Raw genomic sequence first — 23,898 nt, forward strand, 5'->3', positions numbered from 1 at the left:
TTCCACCCCCCCTGCCAGAGCAGGGCAGTACTATCTCGCACAGATCACAGAGGAGCACAACACTATGAGGGCTGTGATATGGCAGTATCCATATGCCTTGTTTGGGGCTCACAAACGTGGAAATTTGTAGCAAACATTTTATTTATTTATTTATTAATTTTGGGGGTTGTGTTTTTTTTTTCCTTGTATTTTCTTATAATTGCTATGAGGTGAAGTCTTCCAAACCTTGTGGACAAATGCTCACTGTGGGCTTGTGCTAGTTTGAGCCTAGCTGGAGTATTTGGGTGAGAAGAATGAGATGATAGGCTGTGAAAAGGAGACAATGGTGATGCCTGCTGCACTCATAGGCTTGCTGAGGTGGATAAAAACAAGAACATAGACATAGATAGGTCAGTCAGTGTGGGTCTCTGGGAGCCTCTACTTTTTCTCCATGGGCTGCTTCTGTGTAACTAATCCTTCTGTTTTCTAACCCCCCTGGCTGAACACAGGAACACCAACATAGGTAACAGAGTTGCTCTGGGGCTGCAGGACTTCTCTCTCTCTAACCTGCTGTCTGTGTGACTAATCCTTCTGCCTCCTAACCTCGCTGGCCAATCCTCCAAACTCACTTTGAACGTAAGGCAAAGTCTGGGGTAAGGTAGAGGGATGGGAAGAAAGTGGAAGGGTGGTTGGGAGCCCCTCCTGGGGACTCAGGTTTCTGGCAGGGCTGCTGTGTTTCTGTATTACTTTTTAACTTCTATATTTCTGTATATAGCCATTTGCCATGGCACTGTGGTAAATACCTGCTTGTATATTGTGCTAAGCTGTGAATATAAAGCTTCATTCTTCAATTTCCAGCTCAGCTGATTCTAATCTGGGTGAGTTTCTTAAGTGTGGTGGGGCAGGGAACACTCAAACCATCACTTGTTTAGAAATAAACGATTTGAAAAGGTAATACAGAAACACAACAGCCCTCCCAGAAACCAGAGTCCCCAGGAGGGGCTCCCAACCACCCTGCCACCTCCTTTGCATCCCTTGACCTTATCCCAGACTTTGCCTTATGTTCAGGGTGAGTTTGGAGAATAGGCATGGGGGGTTAGGAAACAGAAGGATTAGTTACATGGCAAGATAGGAAGAGAAGTGCAGGCAGCCAGAGACAGAGAGCAACTCTGTTATCTGTGTTTGTATTTTCTTTTTATCCATCTCAGCAAGCCTATGAGTGAAGCAGACATGACCATTTTTCCTTTTCACAGTCTGCTATCTAATTCCTCTCACTAAAATATCCCAGCTAGGCTCAAACTAGCACATTGGGGCAAGGAAAATACATTGATTCTTAGAATCATAGAATGGTTTAGGTTGGAAGTGACCTCAAAGATCATCTAGTTCCACCCTCCTTGCCATAGGCAGGGACACCTCCCACTGGAACAGGTTGCTCAAAGCCTCATCCAGGCAGGCTGAAGATGAGGCAGCAGTGTGTCCAGGTGGCCAAGAGAGCCAATGGCATCCTGGCCTGCATCAGGAGCAGTGTGGCCAGTAAGACAAGGGAGGTTATTCTTCCCCTCTACTCAGCACTGGTCAGGCCACACCTTGAGTGCTGTGTCCACTTCTGGGCCCCTCAATTCAAGAGAGATGTTGAGGTGCTGGAAAGTGTCCAGAGAAGAGTGACAAAGCTGGTGAGGGGCCTGGATCACAGCTGTGTGAATAGAGGCTGAGGGAGCTGGGGGTGTGCAGCCTGCACAAGAGGAGGCTCAGGGCAGAGCTCATTGCTGTCTGCAACTCCCTGAAGGGAGGCTGTAGCCAGGTGGGGTTGGGCTCTTCTGCCAGGCAACCAGCAATAAAACAAGGGGACACAGTCTGAAGTTGTGCCAGGGGTGGTCTAGGCTGGATGTTAGGAGGAAGTTGTTGTCAGAGAGAGTGATTGGCATTGGAATGGGCTGCCCAGGGAGGTGGTGGAGGCACCATCCCTGGAGGTGTGGAAGCAAAGCCTGGATGAGGCACTTAGTGCCATGGTCTGGTTGACTGGCTAGGGCTGGGTGCTAGGTTGGAGTGGCTGATCTTGGAGGTCTCTTCCAACCTGGTTGATTCTATGATTCTATGACCTCCAGGGAGGGAGCAGCCACAGCATCCTTGGGCAACCTGTGCCAGTGTCTCAGCACCCTCACTGGAAAGAACTTCTTCCTAACATCCAGTTTAAATCTTTCCTCTGCCAGTTTAAACTCATTACCCCTCGTCCTCTTATTACAAGACCTCATCAATAGTCCCTCCTCAGCCTTCCTGTAGGCTCCCTTCAGATACTGGAAGGCTACTACAAGGTCTCCTCAAAGTCTTCTCCAGGCTGAAGAGCCCCAATTCTTGTAGCCTGTCCTCATAGCATAGCTGCTGCAGTTAATATATCAGGACTATATCAGCAGTTCTCATAACTGGACTAGAGATACCTAAATCATTGCAGTAATTTTGATACTCCTAGTGCTTCCCCCTCTAGGTACTCCAAAATGTCCTGTAAGATAGAAGTTCCTGAAATTGCTGAACTGATTTTCACTGTGAAAACAATCAGTCTTATGATTTGGAATATTTTCATAGCCAGAATACCATTTGCAGTGTGAAAAACAGAGGCAGGGGAAAAGACAGCACTATTAATAAACAGACTAAAAGCTGTTTGATGTTTCCATCATTTATGTCTTTCCTAAAGGTGTTGTTTTGCAGGACTTTTCTGCATTTCAGTTTGGTTCACTGGTGTGTCAATACAGTCAGCACATCATATAGAATCATAGAGTCATAGAATCATAGAATCAAGCAGGTTGGAAGAGACCTCCAAGATCATCCAGTCCAACCTAGCACCCAGCCCTAGCCAGTCAACTAGACCATGGCACCAAGTGCCTCATGCAGTCTTTTCTTGAAGACCTCAAGGGATGGTGCCTCCACCACCTCCCTGGGCAGCCCATTCCAATGCCAATCACTCTCTCTGACAACAACTTCCTAACAACATCCAGCCTAGACCTCCCCCAGAACAACCTGAGACTGTGTCCCCTTGTTTTGTTGCTGGTTGTCTGGTAGTAGACACCAACCCCCACCTGGCTACAGCCTCCCTTCAGGTAGTTGTAGACAGTAATGAGATCACCCCTGAGCCTTCTCTTCTGCAGGCTGCACACCCCCAGCTCCCTCAGCCTCTCCTCATAGGGTTTGTGTTCCAGGCCCCTCACCAGCTTCGTTGCCCTTCTCTGGACATGCTCCAGCACCTCAACATCTCTCTTGAATTGAGGAGTCCAGAACTGGACACAGTACTCCAGGTGTGCCCTGACCAGTGCTGAGTACAGGGGAAGAATAACCTCCCTAGTCCTACTATATCCTGCACTGCTAAGAATATTTGCCACCCAGGAGCAGGGAAAAGCTGTTCAAGGCAGGATTGGACGTGGCACTTGGTGCCATGGTCTAGCCTTGAGCTCTGTGGTAAAGGATTGGACTTGATGATCTGTGAGGTCTCTTCCAACCTTGGTGATACTGTGATGCTGTGACACTGTGATACATGGCGAAAGCAGCAGGGGAAAATACTCTGTACTTAAAATGCACAAGTGTGTCATGCCTTCACTGACTGCTGTCACAATGTTTGGTGTTGCAGGATGGATGGTCACAGTATCACTTTGTAGCCTCATCTTCAACAATAGAAAGGGATCGGCAAAGACCGTACTCTTCATCACGCACGCCTTCCATCTCTCCTGTGCGCATGTCTCCTAACAACCGCTCAGGTAAGGGCAGGCTTGCAGGCTGAGGGGCAGACACTCTCATCCTCCTGTAAGCTGTGGCATCCAGATGTGTTGTTAACAGTGGTGGATGTGTGTGGGAATTCAAAGTGAAGAAGAATTGTGGGAACGGAGTGAAGAAGGATAATAACAGACGGATGCTGACCTTGGTTCCCACCAGCTGCTGGCTTACTTATCTCAGAAGGGATAGATAACAGACACCTCATTTATGAGGGAAACAAGGCGTGGTTTATGCTGATGGTGTGGGTTGTCCTTGACTAATTATGCTAATGTGTAGGCATGTGCCTTGTTGCCCTGAGGGGATATATTGAGAGCAAATGATCAGTAAAGGTCAGATGCTGACCTTGGTTCCCACCAGCTGCTGGCTACCTTATCTCAGAAGGGATAGATAACAGACACCTCGTTAATGAGGAAAGCAAGGTGTGGTTTATGTTGATGGTGTGGGTTGTCCTTGACTAATTATGCTAATGTGTAGGCATGTGCCTTGTTGCCCTGAGGGGATCTATTGAAAGCAAATGATCAGTAAAGGTCTCTGGCCTAATTCACATTGAATTGTCTGGAGTCCAGTGTGGCATTGCCTTTGATCAAACTGATCCATGAGGGCCTTGACCATGTTTCCCATGGCAAGCTAATCCAGGGTGTTGCAACACATAAGATAAAACAGGTGTTTTGCAACAGATGTGCACAAAACATATTCTGAAGTCATACCTAAATCATCACTTCAAAACAGGGTTTTGTTTTATTTTTTACTGCCACTTCCATTTAAAGTTTTACAGCAGAAAGAATGTTCCATAACTCTGTGTTAGGAATTCTCATGCGGTCCTTGCCCGATTCATACAACCTGAGAAGATCTCAGGAGAATGATCATAGAATCAGCCAGGTTGGAAGAGACCTCGAAGATCATCCAGTACAACCTAGCACCCAGCCCTATCCAGTCAACTAGACCATAGAATGATGGAATCAGCCAGGCTGGAAGAGACCTCCGAGATCATTCAGTCCAACCTAGCACCCAGCCCTGGCCAATCAACCAGACCATGGCACTAAGTGCCTCAGCCAGGCTTTGCTTCAACACCTCCAGGCACGGTGCCTCCACCACCTTCCTGGGCAGCCCATTCCAATGCCAATCACTCTCTCTGACAACAACTTCCTCCTAACATCCAGCCTAGACCTGCCCTGCCACAACTTGAGACTGTGTCCCCTTGTTCTGTTGCTGGTTGTCTGGAAGAAGAGCCCAACCCCACCTGGCTACAGCCTCCCTTCAGGGAGTTGTAGACAGCAATGAGGTCTGCCCTGAGCCTCCTCTTGTGCAGGCTGCACACCCCCAGCTCCCTCAGCCTCTCCTCACAGGGCTGTGCTCCAGGCCCCTCACCAGCTTTGTCGCCCTTCTCTGGACACCTTCCAGCACCTCAACATCTCTCTTGAATTGAGGAGCCCAGAACTGGACACAGCACTCAAGGTGTGGCCTGACCAGTGCTGAGTACAGGGGCAGAATAACCTCCCTCGTCCTGCTGGCCACACTGCTCCTGAGCCAGGCCAGGATGCCTGTTTTGGTTTATCAGGCCTACCACGACATGACTACTGAGGAAGATGTAGCCAGAAGTGCAGTGAACTGCTATTCAGTTTCCAAAATCTGTCATTACAGAGGCTCATAAAGGGCTCTTGTTCCTCTTTCACTTCTCCAAGATCTAATTTTGACTGCAAATGCAGGACACTTGAAACGTCTGGCCTTGAGATCTTAATTCTGTCTCTTGCCAGAACTACCTCCTCACTTCTGCTACTCTGCTGCTTAAAGAACATACTGAAGGAAATTATAGATTAAATTAAAGGACAAATACAATGGCTGTTTCTGAAAGAAAGTGACCCCATGTCATTACAGCCCTGTCAGAACCTCAGTCTGGAAAATTGCTGGAACAAATAATTACATCCTGAGCACCTCAGTGAGAGTAGGGGCATAAAGTTCTGCGTAACTCTAGGAGTATCCATTCCTGCACAGTAGTGTAAGTCACTTGTCTAACTAGAAGTATCCATTCAGGAGTCCAGTTCTGGGCTCCTCGATTCAAGAGAGATGTTGAGGTGCTGGAAGGTGTCCAGAGAAGGGCAACAAAGCTGGGGAGGGGCCTGGAGCACAGCCCAGTGAGGAGAGGCTGAGGGAGCTGGGGGTGTGCAGCCTGCAGAAGAGGAAGCTCAGGGCAGAGCTCATTGCTGTCTACAACTCCCTGAAGGGAGGCTGTAGCCAGGTGGGGTTGGGCTCTTCTGCCAGGCAAGCAGCAACAGAAGAAGGGGACACAGTCTCAAGTTGTGCCAGGGGAGTTCTAGGCTGGATGTTGTTAGGAAGTTGTTGTCAGAGAGAGTGATTGGCATTGGAATAGGCTGCCCAGGGAGGTGGTGGAGTTGCTGTCCCTGGAGGTGTTGAAGCAAAGCCTGGCTGAGGCACTTAGTGCCATGGTCTGGTTGACTGGCCAGGGCTGGGTGCTAGGTTGGACTGGATGAGCTTGGAGCTCTCTTCCAACCTGCTTGATTCTATCATTCTGTGATTCATACAAAGATGCTCCAAGACAGAGAAATTGTTTGAATCATCTTTAAGTGTTAGACTTTTTTGCTATGCTTTCTGTAAAAAAACCCTTTTGTTTTTCTTCCTGTTTCCATTAGAATAATTTGACATGTGTATTTTCAACAGGGAAGGCAGGAAGCCATTCTGTAAAGGTTGGGTTTTTTTCTGCACAGTTGAAAGTTAAAAGGCTTTTCAACAGTAGGAAATCAACCATTTTGAGGAAAAAAAAACCATTGAAGTTCCTAAGCCAGGAAGTTTTGACAAGTTTAAAGAAAGTTAAATTCTAGAAGAAAAAAACATCCCAGTGCTTATTGTACTTTTTTTCATAATGATCATCTGGAATGTTGGGAGGAAGTGGGAAAAAAAAAGGGTAAAACATTTGTGATGGTTTGGGTGTTCCCTGCCCCCACCCACTTTGGAAAATCACCCAGACTAGACTCAGTGGCTCTGGAAATTGAATGAAGCTTAAATTTACAGCTTAGCACAAGAGAAAAGCAGAGATTTACAATATAGGCAGCCATAGACAGAAATAGACAAGGTAAAAGGTAATACAGAAACACAGCAGCCCTCCCAGAAACCTGAGTCCCCAGGAGGGGCTCCCAACCACCCTGCCACCTTCTTGCCACCCCTCTACCATACCCAAGACGTTGCCTTATGTTCAGTGTAGCTTGTAGGGTTGACCAGGGTAGGTTAGGAAGCAGATGGGTTAGTCACACAGACAGCAGGTTAGGTTAGAGAGAGAAGTGCAGCCCACAAAGCCCAGAGAGTGACTGTGATCTGTGTTTATGTTCTTGTTCTTATCCATCTCAGCAAGCCTATGAGTGCAGCAGACATTGCCATTGTTTCCTTTTCACAGCCTAGCATCTAGTTCTTCTCACAAAAACATTCTAGCTAGGCTCAGACTAGCACAGCATTCACAGGGAAAATTAGACTACATTGAGTCAGGTGTGGCAAGAACTAATGAATCCATTTTCTTGTGATCTAGCAAGTGCCCCAGCCTCACCTCGGGAAATGATCAGCCTAAAGGAAAGGAAAACAGACTATGAATCAACTGGAACAAATGCCACTTACCATGGAAGTAAGGGAGAACACACTTCTAGGAAAGACACCATGACAGGTGAGAATCAACTTGAAAGCACATGTGAGAAATCAGCTGAGTGCTGTTTTTACAGGCTTGGCTGCTTTGCCAGAGAATCCTCCTGCTTTGCTTGGTTCCAGCATTTTAGCCACCTTGAGAAATGCAGCTGAGGAAGTATTGGATCTTAATGAATGCCATACTACATAAAAATCATTTCTGAAGACCATTAGTTCTTCACAGAAGAAATTTTGCATAGGTTTTCCTTTCAGAGGGAATTGGTAAATCACTTTGAATTGACTTTGTTTGCTTCTGCCAGCGTGGTGATGGTTAAGCATTCACAGGCAATCCCTAACACCTGTCTTTTGCAGAGAATGGCTTTCTAGGACTGGTTGTCTTATTTTGTACAGCACTCATTCCTCTGATAGCTGTTTGTAAAGTCTATCCAAGGTAGTTTCTCAGCTGGGCTGATTTAAATGCAGAGGTTTTCACTGTGTATGTGGCTGCATCTGTTACAGTTTTCACTGAAGGCCTCTCTCCAGTGGTAAGCTCATTAACCTGTTAACACTTCAGTAATTACAACATTTTGAGTGCTTTGCCCAGTACTGTACCTCTTCATTAGTTCTCTTGAACAGTACTTGCCAGGTGCTGCACTTTGGCCACAGCAACCCCATGCAGAGATACAGGCTGGGGTCGGAGTGGCTGAGAGCAGCCAGACAGAGAGGGATCTGGGGGTGCTGATTGATACCCACCTGAACATGAGCCAGCAGTGTGCCCAGGTGGCCGAGAGAGCCAGTGGCATCCTGGCCTGCATCAGCAGTGGTGTGGCCAGCAGGAGCAGGGAGGTCATTCTGCCCCTGTACTCTGCACTGGTTAGACCACACCTTGAGTGCTGTGTTCAGTTCTGGGCCCCCCAGTTTAGGAGGGACATTGAGATGCTTGAGCGTGTCCAGAGAAGGGCGACGAGGCTGGGGAGAGGCCTTGAGCACAGCCCTACGAGGAGAGGCTGAGGGAGCTGGGATTGGTTAGCCTGGAGAAGAGGAGGCTCAGGGCAGACCTCATTGCTGTCTACAACTACCTGAGGGGTGGTTGTGGCCAGGAGGAGGTTGCTTTCTTCTCTCAGGTGGCCAGCACCAGAACAAGAGGACACAGCCTCAAGCTGCACCAGGGGAGATTTAGGCTGGAGGTGAGGAGAAAGTTCTTCCCTGAGAGAGTCATTGGACACTGGAATGGGCTGCCCGGGGAGGTGGTGGAGTCACCGTCCCTGGAGCTGTTCAAGGCAGGCTTGGACGTGGCACTTGGTGCCATGGTCTGGCCTTGAGCTCTGTGCTAAAGGGTTGGACTTGATGGTCTGTGAGGTCTCTTCCAACCCTGATGATACTGTGATACTGTGATACTTGCTGGTCTCCATCACCACTTTACAGGCTTATATAACCTTTGCTGAACGTTTAGTCACACCTGTATGCTGGTTACATCATAGCCTACATGTTACTACTCCTCCCCCGAGAGAGCACCATATTTAAACTGAAAGATTAAATCCATGGTCAGCTGTCAAAACAACAGAGGAGCATTTCTGGTGTAAATTTGGTGCCTTTGTAGGAGACTGAAAAATCTTGACCCTATTTCTCCAAAGTATTTCCTGATGGATCTGGTAATAAATGAGTAAAAATGTTGGCATCTTTAAGCAAATGGCTCTTACCTGAGGTATCATATATGTATTCTTGTGTCAGTTCTGTTTGGGTGGCTTATTTGCTCCTCTCCCTCCCAGCTACTTGAGTCATCCTTCTTTTATTCAAGCATTTGCTTATGAATAGTGATGTAGTGTTTCAGGTGTGGAAAGGAAGAGGCAAGATTTGGGTAATAGGTTGGATGTAATAATCTCAAAGGTCTTTACAAACCTGCTTGATTCTCTGATTCTGTGATCATGGTGTCTTCCAAATCCTACCTTCGGGCAAGTGAAACATCACTGTGAGAATAGAATAGAGCAGAATAGAGCAGAATAGAATAGAATAGAATAGAATAGAATAGAATAGAATAGAGTAGAATAGAATAGAATAGAATAGAATAGAATAGAATAGAATAGAATAGAATAGAATAGAATAGAATAGAATAGAATAGAACAGAACAGAACAGAATGAAATAGAATAGAATATAATAGAATAGAACAAAATAGAACAGAACAGAATGGAATAGAATAGACTCAAACAGAATAGGATAGAATAGACTAGAACAGAATGGAATGGAATGGAATAGAATAGAATAGAATAGAATAGAATAGAATAGAATAGAATAGAATAGAATAGAATAGAATAGAATAGAATAGAACAGAATAGAAAGGAATAGAACAGAACAGAACAGAATAGAAAAGAATAGAACAGAACATAATAGAAAGGAATAGAATAGAATAGAATAGAATAGAATAGAATAGAATAGAATAGAATAGAACAGAATGGAATAGAATAGACTCAAACAGAATAGAACAGGAGAGAAGAGAAGAGAAGAGAAGAGAAGAGAAGAGAAGAGAAGAGAAGAGAAGAGAAGAGAAGAGAAGAGAAGAGAAGAGAAAGGAATAGAACAGAATAGAAAGAAATAGAATAGATTAGAATAGAATGGAATGGAATAGAATAGAATAGAACAGAACAGAACAGAACAGAACAGAACAGAATATAATAGAACAGAACATAATGGAATAGACTAGACTAGACTAGAATAGAATAGAACAGGACAGAACAGAACAGAATAGAAAGAAATAGAACAGAACATATTAGAATAGAATGGAATAGAACAGAATAGAATAGATCAGAATGGAACAGAATAGAATACAATAGAATAAAACAGAACAGAATCGAATACAATAGAATAGAAAAGAATAGAGTCAACCAGGTTGGAGGAGACTTCCAAGATCATCCAGTCCACTCTGCACTTCCTAAATGCAATATTACCACCTCCCGTGCCCTCTGTAGGGGCCTTGCTGAGGTTGTGTTCAGGATGTGATGCTGCTCATACTCTATCTGCTGTGCTATAAGCTATTGTGTCATCAAAACCTGAAGGTCAGCGTTGGAGTTTGTGTGAAAGTGCAGCACGGAGCACTAAGTAGCATGAAAGCGGAAGTCTGAAGAAGAGGAGTGGCAGCCAAGAGCATTTGGAAGCCATGCAGATGTGGACAGCAAGATTTCTGGCAGAACCAGTCAAGGTACTGCATTTTATCTCTTATACTTTGAGAATTTCCTAGTACCTGCCCAAGGTGCTTATCTTCAGAGCTTTGTCAAGGATGCATGAAGGGGGAGTCTCAAGCGTAGCAACAGCAGGCTGCAAACGCAGAAACAGGAACGTTTTGCTGCAGCTCTGTCTCCAAATTGGCACTACCAGGTTGTATCAGAAGGTTCACCAAGACAAAAGTGCTTTCCTGTGGAGAACCTGTGCTCCCTTGCAAACCGTCTTGTCTCTCTCCACACATTAAAGTCAGTGAGGTTTTCTTTCTCCAGAACTTTCATTTTGGCTTCCACCGTGCTGTTTTCCTTCTCCCATCCCTGTTTCCCTTCTTCCCACTCTCTTTCAGGAGTTTCTGGAGTGTGCAGTTTGCACTTCCCCAGCAACTTCTACTCTGCTTTGATTTTTGCATTGTGTTTTCTTTTATCTTGTCTGTTCTTACTGATCTTTCAAGTAGGCTTTTAGTAAGGAAACTTGAAACTCTCAGCCCCGTGCTCATCTATTGACTAGTTTTGAGCTCAGCAAGAGAACTCAAAGCCAAATCTAAACCGAGAAGTGTAGTCATAGTTCAGTCTTACATGACTATTACACAAATGAATATGGAATTGACAAATCCCTTTCTGTCTCTTTCAGGTCACCAAATCTCTACTTGTTTGGTCTCAGCTGAAATTAAGCACCGTTTTAAGAACAAAAGAAGACGGCTGAAGGACTCCTGCTCGCCGACATTGAGCGTGGAAATTGTGTCATAGATTTGTACCTCACTAAACAATAAACACTTCATTAAAGAATAACATGAACCCAGTGTTTGTGATTTTGACTGTGAGATGTTTTGGTTTTCTCTGGTACAAGCTCATGTGGCGAGTTCACTGCAATGCCTTCACTTTGTTGTGTGCATCGAACGCTGCATTGCAGCTAATACAGCCACAGAGCCGATGGGATGGAGAAAAGAGTTTCCTCAGGTTCCACCTGGCATATACATGTTTAGAGCTCCTGTATTTTGTGCCAAGCTGATGTATTACACAAAGCTTTCTTTGACTCACAGATCTATACAGACCGTAAAGCCACAGCATTATGTCACTGTCTTCTTCTCTAAAGCTCTTCTCAGTTCATAGTTTCCTGTACTCAGCACTGGTCAGGCCACACCTTGAGTGCTGTGTCCAGTTCTGGGCTCCTCAATTCAAGAGAGATGTTGAGATACTGGAATGTGTCTAGAGAAGGGCAACAAAGCTGGGGAGGGGCCTGGAGCACAGCCCCGTGAGGAGAGGCTGAGGGAGCTGGGGGTGTGCAGCCTGCAGAAGAGGAGGCTCAGGGCAGACCTCATTGCTGTCTACAACTTCCTGAAGGGAGGCTGTAGCCAGGTGGGGTTGGTCTCTTCTGCCAGGCAAGCAGCAACAGAACAAGGGGACACAGTCTGAAGTTGTGGCAGGGGAGGTCTAGGCTGGATGTTAGGAGGAAGTTGTTGTCAGAGAGAGTGATTGGCATTGGAATGGGCTGCCCAGGAAGGTGGTGGAGGCACCGTGCCTGGAGGTGTTGAAGCAAAGCCTGGCTGAGGCACTTAGTGCCATGGTCTGGTTGACTGGAGAGGGCTGGGTGCTAGGTTGGGCTGGATGATCTTGGAGGCCTCTTCCAAGTTCACAAATAATTCTATAGTTCACAAATTTTATGACCTCTTGGCTGGGGCTGCAACAAAGTGGTCTTGATGGATTTTTGAAGTAAATGCTGACTTCTTGCCACTGTGGAGAGCTGTCAGGAAACCTCTGGAAAAAAAGCAGTGAATCTATGAAGTAAACAGTTTGGGAGAAGATGATAACTTATATTGCTTTCACAGGACAGCTGAAAACCAGACAAACAATATCAAAGTTCTCATTGCCTTCTTCCCTTCACAGGTATATTTATTATCCATCTTCTCTGCAGAAAATAATAGCCAATAATAAAACCTTCCCACCTAAAATACAGTTTTCAGACAAAATCTAGGAACAAAAATAGGAGCTACAAGTAAATGTGAAGATGTTCTTTATGCCACAGTGTTTTCCATCAGACGAAGGAAGAACTGTACACTAGCAGGGCATTCTACTCTGACGTTTCTTTCCCTCTGTTAGTTCCCTCACTGAACTAATGTGTGCATCCCAGTCTGCACCCTGCATCTTCTCTTGAACCAGCAGAAGTGCCTTCTGATTGTTTTTTTTCTTGTGATTGTCAAAAATCATCATCTGTGCTTCAGTAATTTAAGCTTACTTGCAAGTCCTCGCTTATTCGGGGCACAACCAAGCAGTGTCATCTGCTGCAATAACTACAGATGCTCAAGCTACTTGCACTAATTATTGCTTCAAGAAACCATAATACTCTGTAATCTTTTCTCATGCCTTTACCTCAGCTTCCACCATGAAGGAAGGTGGCAGTGGTAGTGACTGGTAAATGACTGATCATTTGTAACGGAGATTTGTGAGGCATAGAAGCATAGATAAAGAACTGGCTTGATGGCTGCACCCAAAGAGTGGCTGTCAACGGCTCCATGGCCAAGTGGAGGCCAACAACAAGCAGAGTCCCTCAGGGATCAGTCCTGGGACCAGTCTTGTTCAACAGCTTTGTCAGTGCCATAGGCAGAGGCAGCAAGTTTGCTGATGACACCAAGCTGTGTGGTGCAGCAGCCAGGCTGGAGGGCAGGGATCCATCCAGAGGCTGGAGAGGCTGCAGAGGTGGGCACAAGCCAACCTCAGGAAGTTCAGCAAGAGCAAGGTCCTGCATCTGGGTGGAGGCAATGCCAAGCACAAATCCAGGCTGGGCAGTGAGTGGCTGGAGAGCAGCCCTGAGAACTTGAGGGTGCTGATGGAGGAGAAGCTCAGCAGGAGCCAGCAGTGTGCACTTGCAGCCCAGAAAGCCAAGCAGAGCCTGGGCTGCATCAGGAGAACTGTGGCCAGCAGGTGGAGGGAGGTGATTCTCCCCCTCTGTTCTGCTCTAGTGAGACCCCACCTGGAGTACTGCATCCACTTCTGGAGCCCCCATTATAAGAGGGATGTGGAGATGCTGGAGTGTGTGCAGAGAAGGGCCAGGAGGATGCTCAGAGGGCTGCAGCAGCTCTGCTGTGAGCACAGACTGAACGAGTTGGGGCTGTTCAGTTTGGAGAAGAGATGGCTCAGGGCAGAGCTCATTGCTGTCTACAACTACCTGAAGGGAGGCTGTAGCCAGGTGAGGTTGGTCTCTTCTCATAGGCAACCAGCAACAGAACAAGGGGACTGGCCAAGAAGGCCAATGGATCCTGGGGGGCATTAAGAAGAGTGTGTCCAACAGATCGAGGGTGGTTCTCCTTCCCCTCTACTCTGCCTTGATGAGACCTTATCTTGAGTACTGCCTTCAGTTTTGGGCTCCCCAGTTTAGGAAGGACAGGGATCTGCTGGAGAGAGCCCAACAGAGGGGTCCGAGGATGATTAGGGGACTGGAGGGCACTGCCTGATGAGGAGAGGCTGAGGGACCTGGGGCTGTTTAGTCTGGAGAAGAGAAGACTGAGAGGGGATTTAATAAATAAGTATCTGAGGGCTGGGGATCAGGAGCGGGGACAGGCTCTGCTCACTGCTCCCTGGCATAGGACAAGGAGCCATGTATGTACGTTGCAGCACAGGAGGTTCCACCTCAGCATAAAGGGGGTCTTCTTTACTGTAAGGGTCCCAGAGCACTGGCACAGGCTGCCCAGAGAGGTTGTGGAGAAGGACTCTGGAGACTTTCAAGGCCTGTCTGGATGTGTTCCTCTGTGATCTGTGCTAGATTGTGTGGTCCTGCTCTGGCAAAGAGGGTTGGACTCAATGATTTCTTTGTGTCCCTTCCAACCCCTAACGTCCTGTGAGCCTGTGATGTTTCTCCTTATACCAGTTCTCTTATTCAGAATATTGAACAACCATGAACACTACTGTCCTGTCTGGACTGAACATGTTCTGTCATGCTTGACTAAACACTTGCATGCCTGAAACTTAACCTGTCCTTGTATTGCCATTTATATACAAGATAACAGAATGACTGCAAAAAGTTCATCCTCTCTTCATCAGAGTCTGATGCACTGAATGTCACTTTCATTCTTTCAAGAAGTAGCACTTCACAAGATGGGTAGCTGAAATGCTGAGTGTCTTTTGAACCTGAGAAAAGAATTTTGTACAACCTAACTTACTCTATCACTTTTGTGGGGCAAGCCAAAAACTCAGAAAAAAGGGCACTCAAAAGATGGCATCAAGAATAGATTTGGCAGTTGTGCTACAGGGAGTCATGCCTTCATGAGATGCACCATAAATAGGAGTGCCCATGTGTACTCCTCTAAATACCAAAGGCTCCTCAGGAGAGAGATTTTGCACCATGAAAGCAGAGGATGCAGCTGGAGTATTAAAACATCTGAAGGAGCACTGAACTCTCACACATCACTCAAGTTAGGTGATGGCAGGTGGGGTTGGCCTCTTCTGCCAGACAACCAGCAATAGAACAAGGGGACACAGTCTCAGGTTGTGTTGGGGGAGGTCTAGGCTGGATGTTAGGAGGAAGTTGTTGTCAGAGAGCATGATTGGCATTGGAATGGGCTGCCCAGGGAGGTGGTGGAGTCACTATCCCTGGAGGTGTTGAAGCAAAGCCTGGCAGAGGCACTTAGTGCCATGGTCTGGTTGACTGGGCAGGGCTGGGTGCTAGGTTGGACTGGATGATCTTGGAGGTCTCTTCCAACCTGCTTGATTCTATGATTCCGTGATTCTAAATGGAGAGAACTTCTGGAGATTGACCCCATCTATGACAAACTACTCAAGCAGTTGTTGTGCACATCCCTCACCCGTGGTGCACTGGCAGAGTTAATAGTACCTACCACTGGAAATGACCAACCAGCATACCAGGGTTGGGATTCTTCCCATCTTCAAAGAAAGGCTCCTGCTGCACTCCTTGGAGGCCTTCAGAGCTCTTCTTCATTTCCTGCGCAGGACTGTTGTGACAGTTTGGGTGTTTGGATTCAGTACACTATTTTAACACACAATAGATCAGAAAGTCTCTATCAGACTCATACCAATTGGCAGAAATTGCCCTGGAGAAGAGGAGGCTCAGGGGTGACCTTATTGCTGTCTACAACTACCTGAGGGGAGGTTGTGGCCAGGAGGAGGTTGCTCTCTTCTCTCAGGTGGCCAGCACCAGAACAAGAGGACACAGCCTCAAGCTGCACCAGGGGAGATTTAGGCTGGAGGTGAGGAGAAAGTTCTTCCCTGAGAGAGTCATTGGACACTGGAATGGGCTGCCCGGGGAGGTGGTGGAGTCGCCGTCCCTGGGGCTGTTCAAGGCAGGATTGGACGTGGCACTTGGTGCCATGGTCTGGCCTTGAGCTCTGTGCTAAAGGGTTGGACTTGATGATCTGTGAGGTCTCTTCCAACCCTGATGATACTGTGGTACTGTGATACTGTGAAATCTGAGTTGCTGATGTCGCTGGAGCTGCTCCCTCTCATTCCTGAGTTGGATGCATCCCATGGCACCTGAATGCATTGTAGAGTAAGAAAAAGTATGCTGCAGCATGGAAAGCTTTCTCTGTGTGTGATGATTTGTGTGTTCCCCGCCCCCCCCCCCCTCCCCACTTTATGAATCACCCAGACTAGACTCAGCCAGCTCTGGAAGTATGAATGAAGCTTATATTTACAGCTTAGCACAATATACAAGCAGATACTTACAGTATATACAGTTATAGACAGAAATAGACAAGGTAAAAGGTAATACAGAAACACAACTCCCCTCCCAGAAACCTGAGTCCCTAGGAGGGGCTCCCAGCCACCCCTTCACCTTCCCTCTACCCCTCTCAACCTTACCCCAGTCCCAAGGAAGAATGGAGGTTTGCCCAGGGGGTTAGGAATCAATGTGGACTAGTCCAAAATGGAGGGTGAGGTGAGAGATGCAGCTCAGCCAGCAGCCCCAGTGAGAGTGGTTATCTGTGGTTTTGTTTCTTGTTCCTATACATCTCAGCAAGCCTATGAGTGCAGCAGACATCACCACTGTTTTCTTTCACAGCCTGTAATCTAGTTCTTCTCACCAAAACATTCTACCCTGCTTCAAACTAGCACATTGTGGAGAAAAGATCTGATAATGGGACAATTTGGGTGTTCCCCACCCCCTCCAATCTTATGAAATCACCCAGACTAGAATCAGCCAAGCTGGAAGTTAAGGAATGCAGCTTTATATTTACAGCTTAGCACAATATACAAGCAGGTATTTACAATATCTACAGCTATAGACAGAAATAGACAAGGTAAAGGTAATACAGAAACACAACAGCCCTCCCAGAGACCTGAGTCCCCAGGAGGGGCTCCCAACCACCCTGCCACCTCCTTCCCACCCCTCTACCTTACCCCAGACTTTGCCTTATGTGCAAGGTGAGTTTGGAGGCTCGGCCAGGGGGATTAGAAAGCAGAAGGATTAGTCACACAGGAGCAGCCTAAGTATAGGTTCCTAGAGACCCACACTGACTAAGATATCTATGTTTATGTTCTTGTTTGTATGCGTCTCAGCAAGCCTATGAGTGAAGTAGACATCACCTTTTCACAGCCTGTAATCTGTGAAATATTCCAGCTAGCCTCAAACCAGCACAACTATGCTCTACCTTCCTAAACTCATCCAGCTCTTCAAGCAATTAGGAGTTTTCTTCACCTCAATTCATGGCTCTGAAGTTAAAAATCTGGTTTTCCAGATGTTAGGAGGGCTCATTACTCCACTATGCAAGCCCTGTCTTTTTTATCTTTCCAGATGTTAGGAGGGCTCATTACTCCACTATGCAAGCCCTGTCTTTTTTGTCATTCCAGATGTTAGGAGGGCTCATTACTCCACTATGCAAGCCCTGTCTTTTTTATCTATCCAGATGTTAGGAGGGCTCATTACTCCACTATGCAAGCCCTGTCTTTTTTATCTTTCCAGATGTTAGGAGGGCTCATTACTCCACTGTGTAAGCCTTGTCTTTTTTTTATCTTTCCAGATGTTAGGAGGGTTCATTACTCCACTATGCAAGCCCTGTCTTACCATTCCAGATGTTAGGAGGGCTCATTACTCCACTGTGCAAGCCCTGTCTTTTTTATCTATCCAGATGTTAGGAGGGTTCATTACTCCACTATGCAAGCCCTGTCTTACCATTCCAGATGTTAGGAGGGCTCATTACTCCACTGTGTAAGCCCTGCCTTTTTTATCTTTCCAGATGTTAGGAGGGAACCCATGGCAGATGTGACAATCAGAACTGCTGTATCCCAGTCAACATCAGCTGTAATGTCATTGCTTTCTCTCTGGATGGGAAGAGGGATACAGAGGCAGTTGTAAATGCTGGGGTCCATGCTATCAGGTTACCAAAAGAAGAAATAGCAGTTACTTCTTCAGTAATTATCTTCTTAATGATGTGACAAGCGTGGATCTCATGCCCAGCTTTCAGCTCTGGTGCTCAGTCTTCACCCTTAAAGGTTTTGAGTTGTGAAAGTATTAACAGCAGTCCTTAGTGCCTGCAGGTTTTACACTATTGCACAGTGACCCAAAAGAAGTCACATGAGCAATAGCTCAGTTCCACTGCTAACTCTGATGCACGAGTACTCAAGGTTTATTCTCAGGTGTGTGCTTTAGTAGTGAGACTACTCACAACAGCAACACATGGTTTCTTATAATGGCAATGTGCCCTTGTGGCCAAGAAGGCCAATGGGATCCTGGGGTGTCCAGCAGATCAAGGAAGGTTCTCTCTCCCCCCCCCCTACTCTGCCCTGGTGAGACCTAATCTTGAATACTGTGTTCAGTTTTGGGCTCCCCAGTTGAAGAGGGACAGGGATCTGCTGGAGAGGCTCCAGCAGAGGGCTGCAAGGATGATTAGGGGACTGGAGGGCATGGCTGATGGGGAGAGGCTGAGGGACCTGGGGCTGCTTAGTCTGGAAAAGAGAAGATTTAGAGGGGATTTGATAAATGTTTATAAGTATCTGAGGGCTGCCAGGAGCGGGGGGACAGGCTCTGCTCACTGCTCCCTGGGATAGGACAAGGAGCAATGGGTGTAAGCTGCAGCACAAGAGGTTCCACCTCAACACAAGGGGGAACTTCTTGACTGTAAGGGTCCCAGAGCACTGGCACAGGCTGCCCAGAGAGGTTGTGGAGTCTCCTTCTCTGGAGCCTTTCAAGTCCTGTCTGGATGTGTTCCTCTGTGATCTGTGCTAGATTGTGTGGTCCTGTTCTGGCAAGGGGGTTGGACTCGATGATCTCCTTGGGTGCCTTTCCAACCCCTCACATCCTGTGAACCTGTGATGCTGTGCTATGACATGACAAAGTGCCTGTTACCATTAATAAGTGTACACTGTGTACAGGTATGCCCACCAAAGCAATGATTATGACTGTTTAGTGGGAGGAGGAGAGAATAGAGTCTGCAGATGCTTCTAAGGATTTTTTTGTATGTGGGAAACAAGCATTGTGTAATGTATTTAATGGACCCTTGAGCATTCACTTTGAGGCCAAAGAGGCATGGTTTGGTAAGCCTACTTCTTCCTTCTGTTTTTCTCTCTGCAGCTCAGAACACTGGAATCTCAACGTTGTACAGGAATTCGTATGGTGCGCCTGCTGAAGATATCAAACATAACCAGGTCAGTGCAAAGGCTGAAGTGTTACTGCTCCAGGAGGCAGGAGATCACTTCCATGTCATCTTACATGGAAGTGAAGGATGGTACACCAAGAGTGACAGATCTTGATTAGAGGAACTGAGTTGCTTGCAAAAATGCTAGGAAAATATGGAACAAAGCTGGAGGTGGGGAGAGTCAGAGTGGAAGTGAGGAGGAAGTTGTTGAGCATGAGAGTGGTGAGAGGCTGGAATGGGTTGCCCAGGGAGGTGGTTGAGGCCCCATGGCTGGAGGTGTTTAAGGCCAGGCTGGATGAGGCTGTGGACAGCCTGCTCTAGGGCAGAATATCCCTGCCTATGGCAGGGGAGTTGGAACTCTATGATCCTTGTGGTCCCTTCCAACCCTGACTGGTTATATGATTCTCTATATTCCTCTGGTTTCAAACAGGCTCTCTTCTTTATGTTAATGGATCATTAAAAATGTCCAGCAAGTTATAACAGCAAATGTACATGGATTATCTAAGGTGTTTAAGCCTGGAACTCATAATGACAGGGTCTTGGGACCCAGTTGCCTTTAAAGTTCTTGGTGTGTGTCCCAGAGGCTGAGGGAGCTGGGGGTGTGCAGCCTGCAGAAGAGGAGGCTCAGGGCAGAGCTCATTGCTGTCTGCAACTCCCTGAAGGGAGGCTGCAGCCAGGTGGGGTTGGTCTCTTCTGCCAGGCAAGCAGCAACAGAAGAAGGGGACACAGCCTCAAGTTGTGCTGAAGGAGGTCTAGTCTGGATGTTAGGAGGAAGTTGTTGTCAGAGAGAGTGATTGGCATTGGAATGGGCTGCCCAGGGAGGTGGTGGAGTCACCATCCCTGGAGGTGTTGAAGCAAAGCCTGGCTGAGGCACTTAGTGCCATGGTCTGGTTGATTGGCTAGGGCAGGGTGCTAGGTTGGACTGGCTGAGCTTGGAGGTCTCTTCCAACCTAGTTGATTGTCCTCACTTGTCCTGCTGGCCACACTCCTCCTGAGCCAGGCCAGGATGCTATTGGCTCTCTTGGCCACCTGGGCACACTGCTGCCTCATCTTCAGCTACTATCAACCAGTACCCCCAGTTCCCTTTCTTTCTGGCTGCTCTCAGCCACTCTTTCCCCAGCCTGTAGGTCTACTTGGGGTTGTTGTGGCCAAAGTGTAGAACCCTGCCTTTGGCCTTGTAAAGCAATAGCATGGCAAGGAAAAGCTGTGGAATTAATTCACTACCAAGCACTGTCTCGATCAGATGTTAAAACAACACCCAACTTTGTGTTTCCATCCCGTTGCCCCCAGTAAGTCGTATCTCTGGTCAGGCCACCCCTTGAGTACTGTGTCCAGTTCTGGGCCCCTCAATTCAAGAAAGATGTTGAGGTGCTGGAACATGTCCAGAGAAGGGCAACAAAGCTGGTGAGGGGTCTGGAACACAAATCCTATGAGGAGAGGTTGAGGGAGCTGGGCCTGTTTAGCCTGGAGAAGAGGAGGCTCAGGGGTGATCTTATTACTGTCTACTGCTACCTGAAGGGAGGCTGTAGCCAGGTGGGGGTGGCCTCTTCTCCCAGGCAACCAGCAATAGAACAAGGGGACACAGTCTTAGATTGTGCCAGGGGAGGTCTAGGCTGGATGTTAGGAGGAAGTTGTTGGCAGAGAGAGTGATTGGCATTGGAATGGGCTGCCCAGGGAGGTGGTGGAGTCTCCGTCCCTGGGGGGTCTTCAAGCCAAGCCTGGCTGAGGCACTTAGTGCCATGGTCTGGTTGACTGGCTAGGGCTGGGTGCTAGGTTGGACTGGCTGATCTTGGAGGTCTCTTCCAACCTGGTTGATTCTATGACTCTATGACTCTCTTTCAGGTTTCAACGCAGCCAGTTCCACAGGAGCCCAGCAGAAAAGATTATGAACCCTATCAGCCGTTTCAGAACTCAACGAGAAACTATGAGGAGTCCTTCTTTGAGGACCAAGTGCATCACCGTCCACCTGCCAGCGAATACAACATGCACCTGGGACTAAAGTCAACTGGCAACTACGTTGACTTCTATTCAGCTGCTCGTCCCTATAGTGAACTTAACTATGAAACAAGCCACTATCCAGCCTCTCCTGACTCCTGGGTTTGAGACTCAGGCAGATACAAAAGCTCCAGGAACTGTGCATGTGCATGCATACCACGAGACATTTTTTTTTCCTGCAAATTTAGTTTGTTAAAGCCTGTTCCATAGGAAGGCCCAGATAACCAGTATGGGGGGAAAAAAAAAAAAATATAGGAGGTTTCTTTGTTTTCTTTTTAGAAGGCTCAAAGACACAAAAGATAAACCTGGGAGTAGTTAGAAAGAAAAAAAAATATATATACATATATATATATTTTAGAGCGTGGGGCAACTTTACTGTTGGCCTGTAGGGTCTAAAGCTTGATGCTGGGTATTGAATGTGGCTGAAGGGAGGAGGGGAGAAGATGACAAGTGGATGTGGGTCAAGAGTTAAGCACAAGTAACTGACTAGAGTACATACCTTATGGGGAACAGCTTCTCACACTTGGTTTAATATCCTCATCCATTGTGAATCTAGGCTTCAAGTTGCATTTGGGGTTTCCTCTGTACAGCAAGATGTTTCTTGCCTTTTGTTAATGCATTGTTGTAAAGTATTTGATGTACATTACAGATGAAACAGGACAAAAAAGCTAACAACAACAAGAACAAGAAGTGCATTGTGTATATTACACCAATGCCACAGTGTTTCTTCATCTATGGTTCTAAATATTGCTTCAATTTCGACTTTTGGAAGGTGTACGAATTGCCAGGGGGGGGGGTGGGGGTGTTTTGGTTTTTTTTGTTTGTTTGTTTTCTTCCCCTCCCTCCCCCAGTGAGTTATAACAGGGGAAGGGAGGGGGGGGAAGGGAAAAAAAAAAAAAAAAAAAAAAAAAAGAAAAGTTTAACAAACAAACAAAAAAAAAAAGAAAAAGGAAAAAAAAAACCACACACACACACAAAAAAAAATAAACCCCACCAAAAAAACCCCAACCAAAAGGAATATTTAGCAGTATCGTTTGTTCTGATATGTGAATTTGTTTGTGGCAACTAAAAAAAAAAAAAAACCCAAAAAAAAAAAACCCAAAAAAAAAAAAACCCAACAAAAAAAAGGCATTCAGCAGTTCCTGACAACTTAACATTCACCATTCCACACTCCTTGTCAACAAAGTGCTTTTTCACTGCCTAAGATTTTAGATGTAGATATTTGAAATAGACTTTTTTTTTTCTTTCCTTTTCCTTTTTTATTTTTTCCTCCTTTCTTTTTCATTTATACCAAGTTTTCTTTGATGATGATACAGTGTTTAAAATAAATTACAATTGATCTGTCCTCCCTAGTTGCTAAGAATGTCTATTTCCAAGCCCCTACCGTAAAGGAAGACGCCATCCTTACTCGTGCGTTGCTGCTCCGTGTGCGTATGTGCGTGTGAGCGTGTGCCTCCGCCTGGCATGAGGCTTCATTGGTTGGTTTTCCTTCTTCAAGCTCCAGTTTTTGGTTTGGTTTTGGCAGGGTTTGGGTTTTTTTCTTGTTTCTGAAACAGTGGAAACTCCAGTGGGTGCTTTCTCTTACTCACTTTCCTAACCAGCGGTAGCGCTTCAAAACTGTTAGGCTGCATACAAAGGATGGAGTAAATCAGTTGTTTTTTTCACTGGCTCCTTCATCCTTAGGGGTCCATTTCGTTTAAAATGGCATCTCTTGATCTTCTGTCGAGGAAATCTCAGCCACCAACCAGCGAGTGCTTGAGAAAGACGCTTTGGTCTTGCCATTTCCACGAGGAAATGGAAATGAAAGACCCTGCAGACTTAAGTCTTCAGTCTCCTGTAGTCTGAACTCTTCAGACTACAGCAGAGTCCAACTCCTGAACTGTTTAGGACAATCATTGACTTTTAAGTCGTACCAAAACCCCCCCAAAAAAAGGAAACCCAACACCCAGTACACATTTCTCAAATAAGAGCTATAAAGACCACTTCTGTGCGTTTAAAGTGAAATACAAAAATGGGAAGCAGCAAATAGATAAATAAAGGATAGGCAATTTCCTTTTGATTTAAAAGAAGAACCCCAAATGAACAAAAACACCAACAAAAGACAACGAACCAAAAGGAGCAAAAAGGGAGCTAGTCAAGGAGGCCAGAAGGGCTGGAGCATGTCCAGCGAAGTGCCATAGGGATGCTCAGAGGGCTGGAGCATCTCTCCTATGAGAGTTGGGGACCTTCAGTCTGCAGAAGAGGAGGCTCCCAGGTGACCTTCTTGTGGCCTTGCAGTATCTGAAAGGGGCCTACAGAAAAGCTGGGGAGGGACTTTTTAGGCTGTCAGGGAGTGACAGGACTGAGGGGAATGGAGCAGAGCTGCAAATGGGTATGTTCAGGCTGGACATGAGGGAGTTGTTCATCATGAGAGTGGTGAGAGGCTGGAATGGGTTGCCCAGGGAGGTGGTTGAGGCCCCATGGCTGGAGGTGTTTAAGGCCAGGCTGGATGAGGCTGTGTGCAGCCTGCTCTAGGGTAGGGTGTCCCTGGGCATGGCAGGGGCCTTGGAACTGGCTGCTCCTTGTGGTCCCTTCCAACCCTGACTGATTCTATGATCCTATGATTCCATAAATGCAGTTTCCTTCCTCTCCACAGTGTTTTTGTTTCACCAAGAAGAAACTGCTTGCTGAATTCTTTCAAAGTACAAAACTTTAGCTTGTACCTAATTTTCAAGACCACAGAAGTCCATGAAAAGTATTCCATCAGCTT

General features: G+C 46.6%; 1 protein-coding gene and 1 long non-coding RNA gene across 5 annotated transcripts in view; both read left to right on the plus strand.

Moving 5' to 3' along the window:
• CTNND2 (catenin delta 2) overlaps positions 1 to 22,494 on the plus strand; it is a 704,219-nt gene extending 681,725 nt beyond the window's left edge. For all 4 annotated transcript variants that reach the window (XM_064160790.1, XM_064160789.1, XM_064160792.1 and 1 more), the window contains 4 exons: positions 3,596 to 3,722; positions 7,274 to 7,405; positions 19,091 to 19,164; positions 20,997 to 22,494. In XM_064160790.1, the coding sequence (XP_064016860.1) occupies positions 3,596 to 3,722; positions 7,274 to 7,405; positions 19,091 to 19,164; positions 20,997 to 21,257 (594 nt within the window). In that variant the 3' untranslated portion in view covers positions 21,258 to 22,494. The remainder of the gene's footprint in view (positions 1 to 3,595; positions 3,723 to 7,273; positions 7,406 to 19,090; positions 19,165 to 20,996) is intronic.
• On the plus strand, positions 8,753 to 11,364 carry LOC135184748 (uncharacterized). Its single transcript, XR_010306152.1, has 2 exons — positions 8,753 to 10,556; positions 11,207 to 11,364. It is a non-coding gene; the product is annotated as an uncharacterized LOC135184748 (long non-coding RNA).
• Positions 22,495 to 23,898: the final 1,404 nt, after the last annotated feature.

This window comes from Pogoniulus pusillus, chromosome 21 (assembly GCF_015220805.1).
Source record: "Pogoniulus pusillus isolate bPogPus1 chromosome 21, bPogPus1.pri, whole genome shotgun sequence".
NCBI lineage: Eukaryota > Metazoa > Chordata > Aves > Piciformes > Lybiidae > Pogoniulus > Pogoniulus pusillus.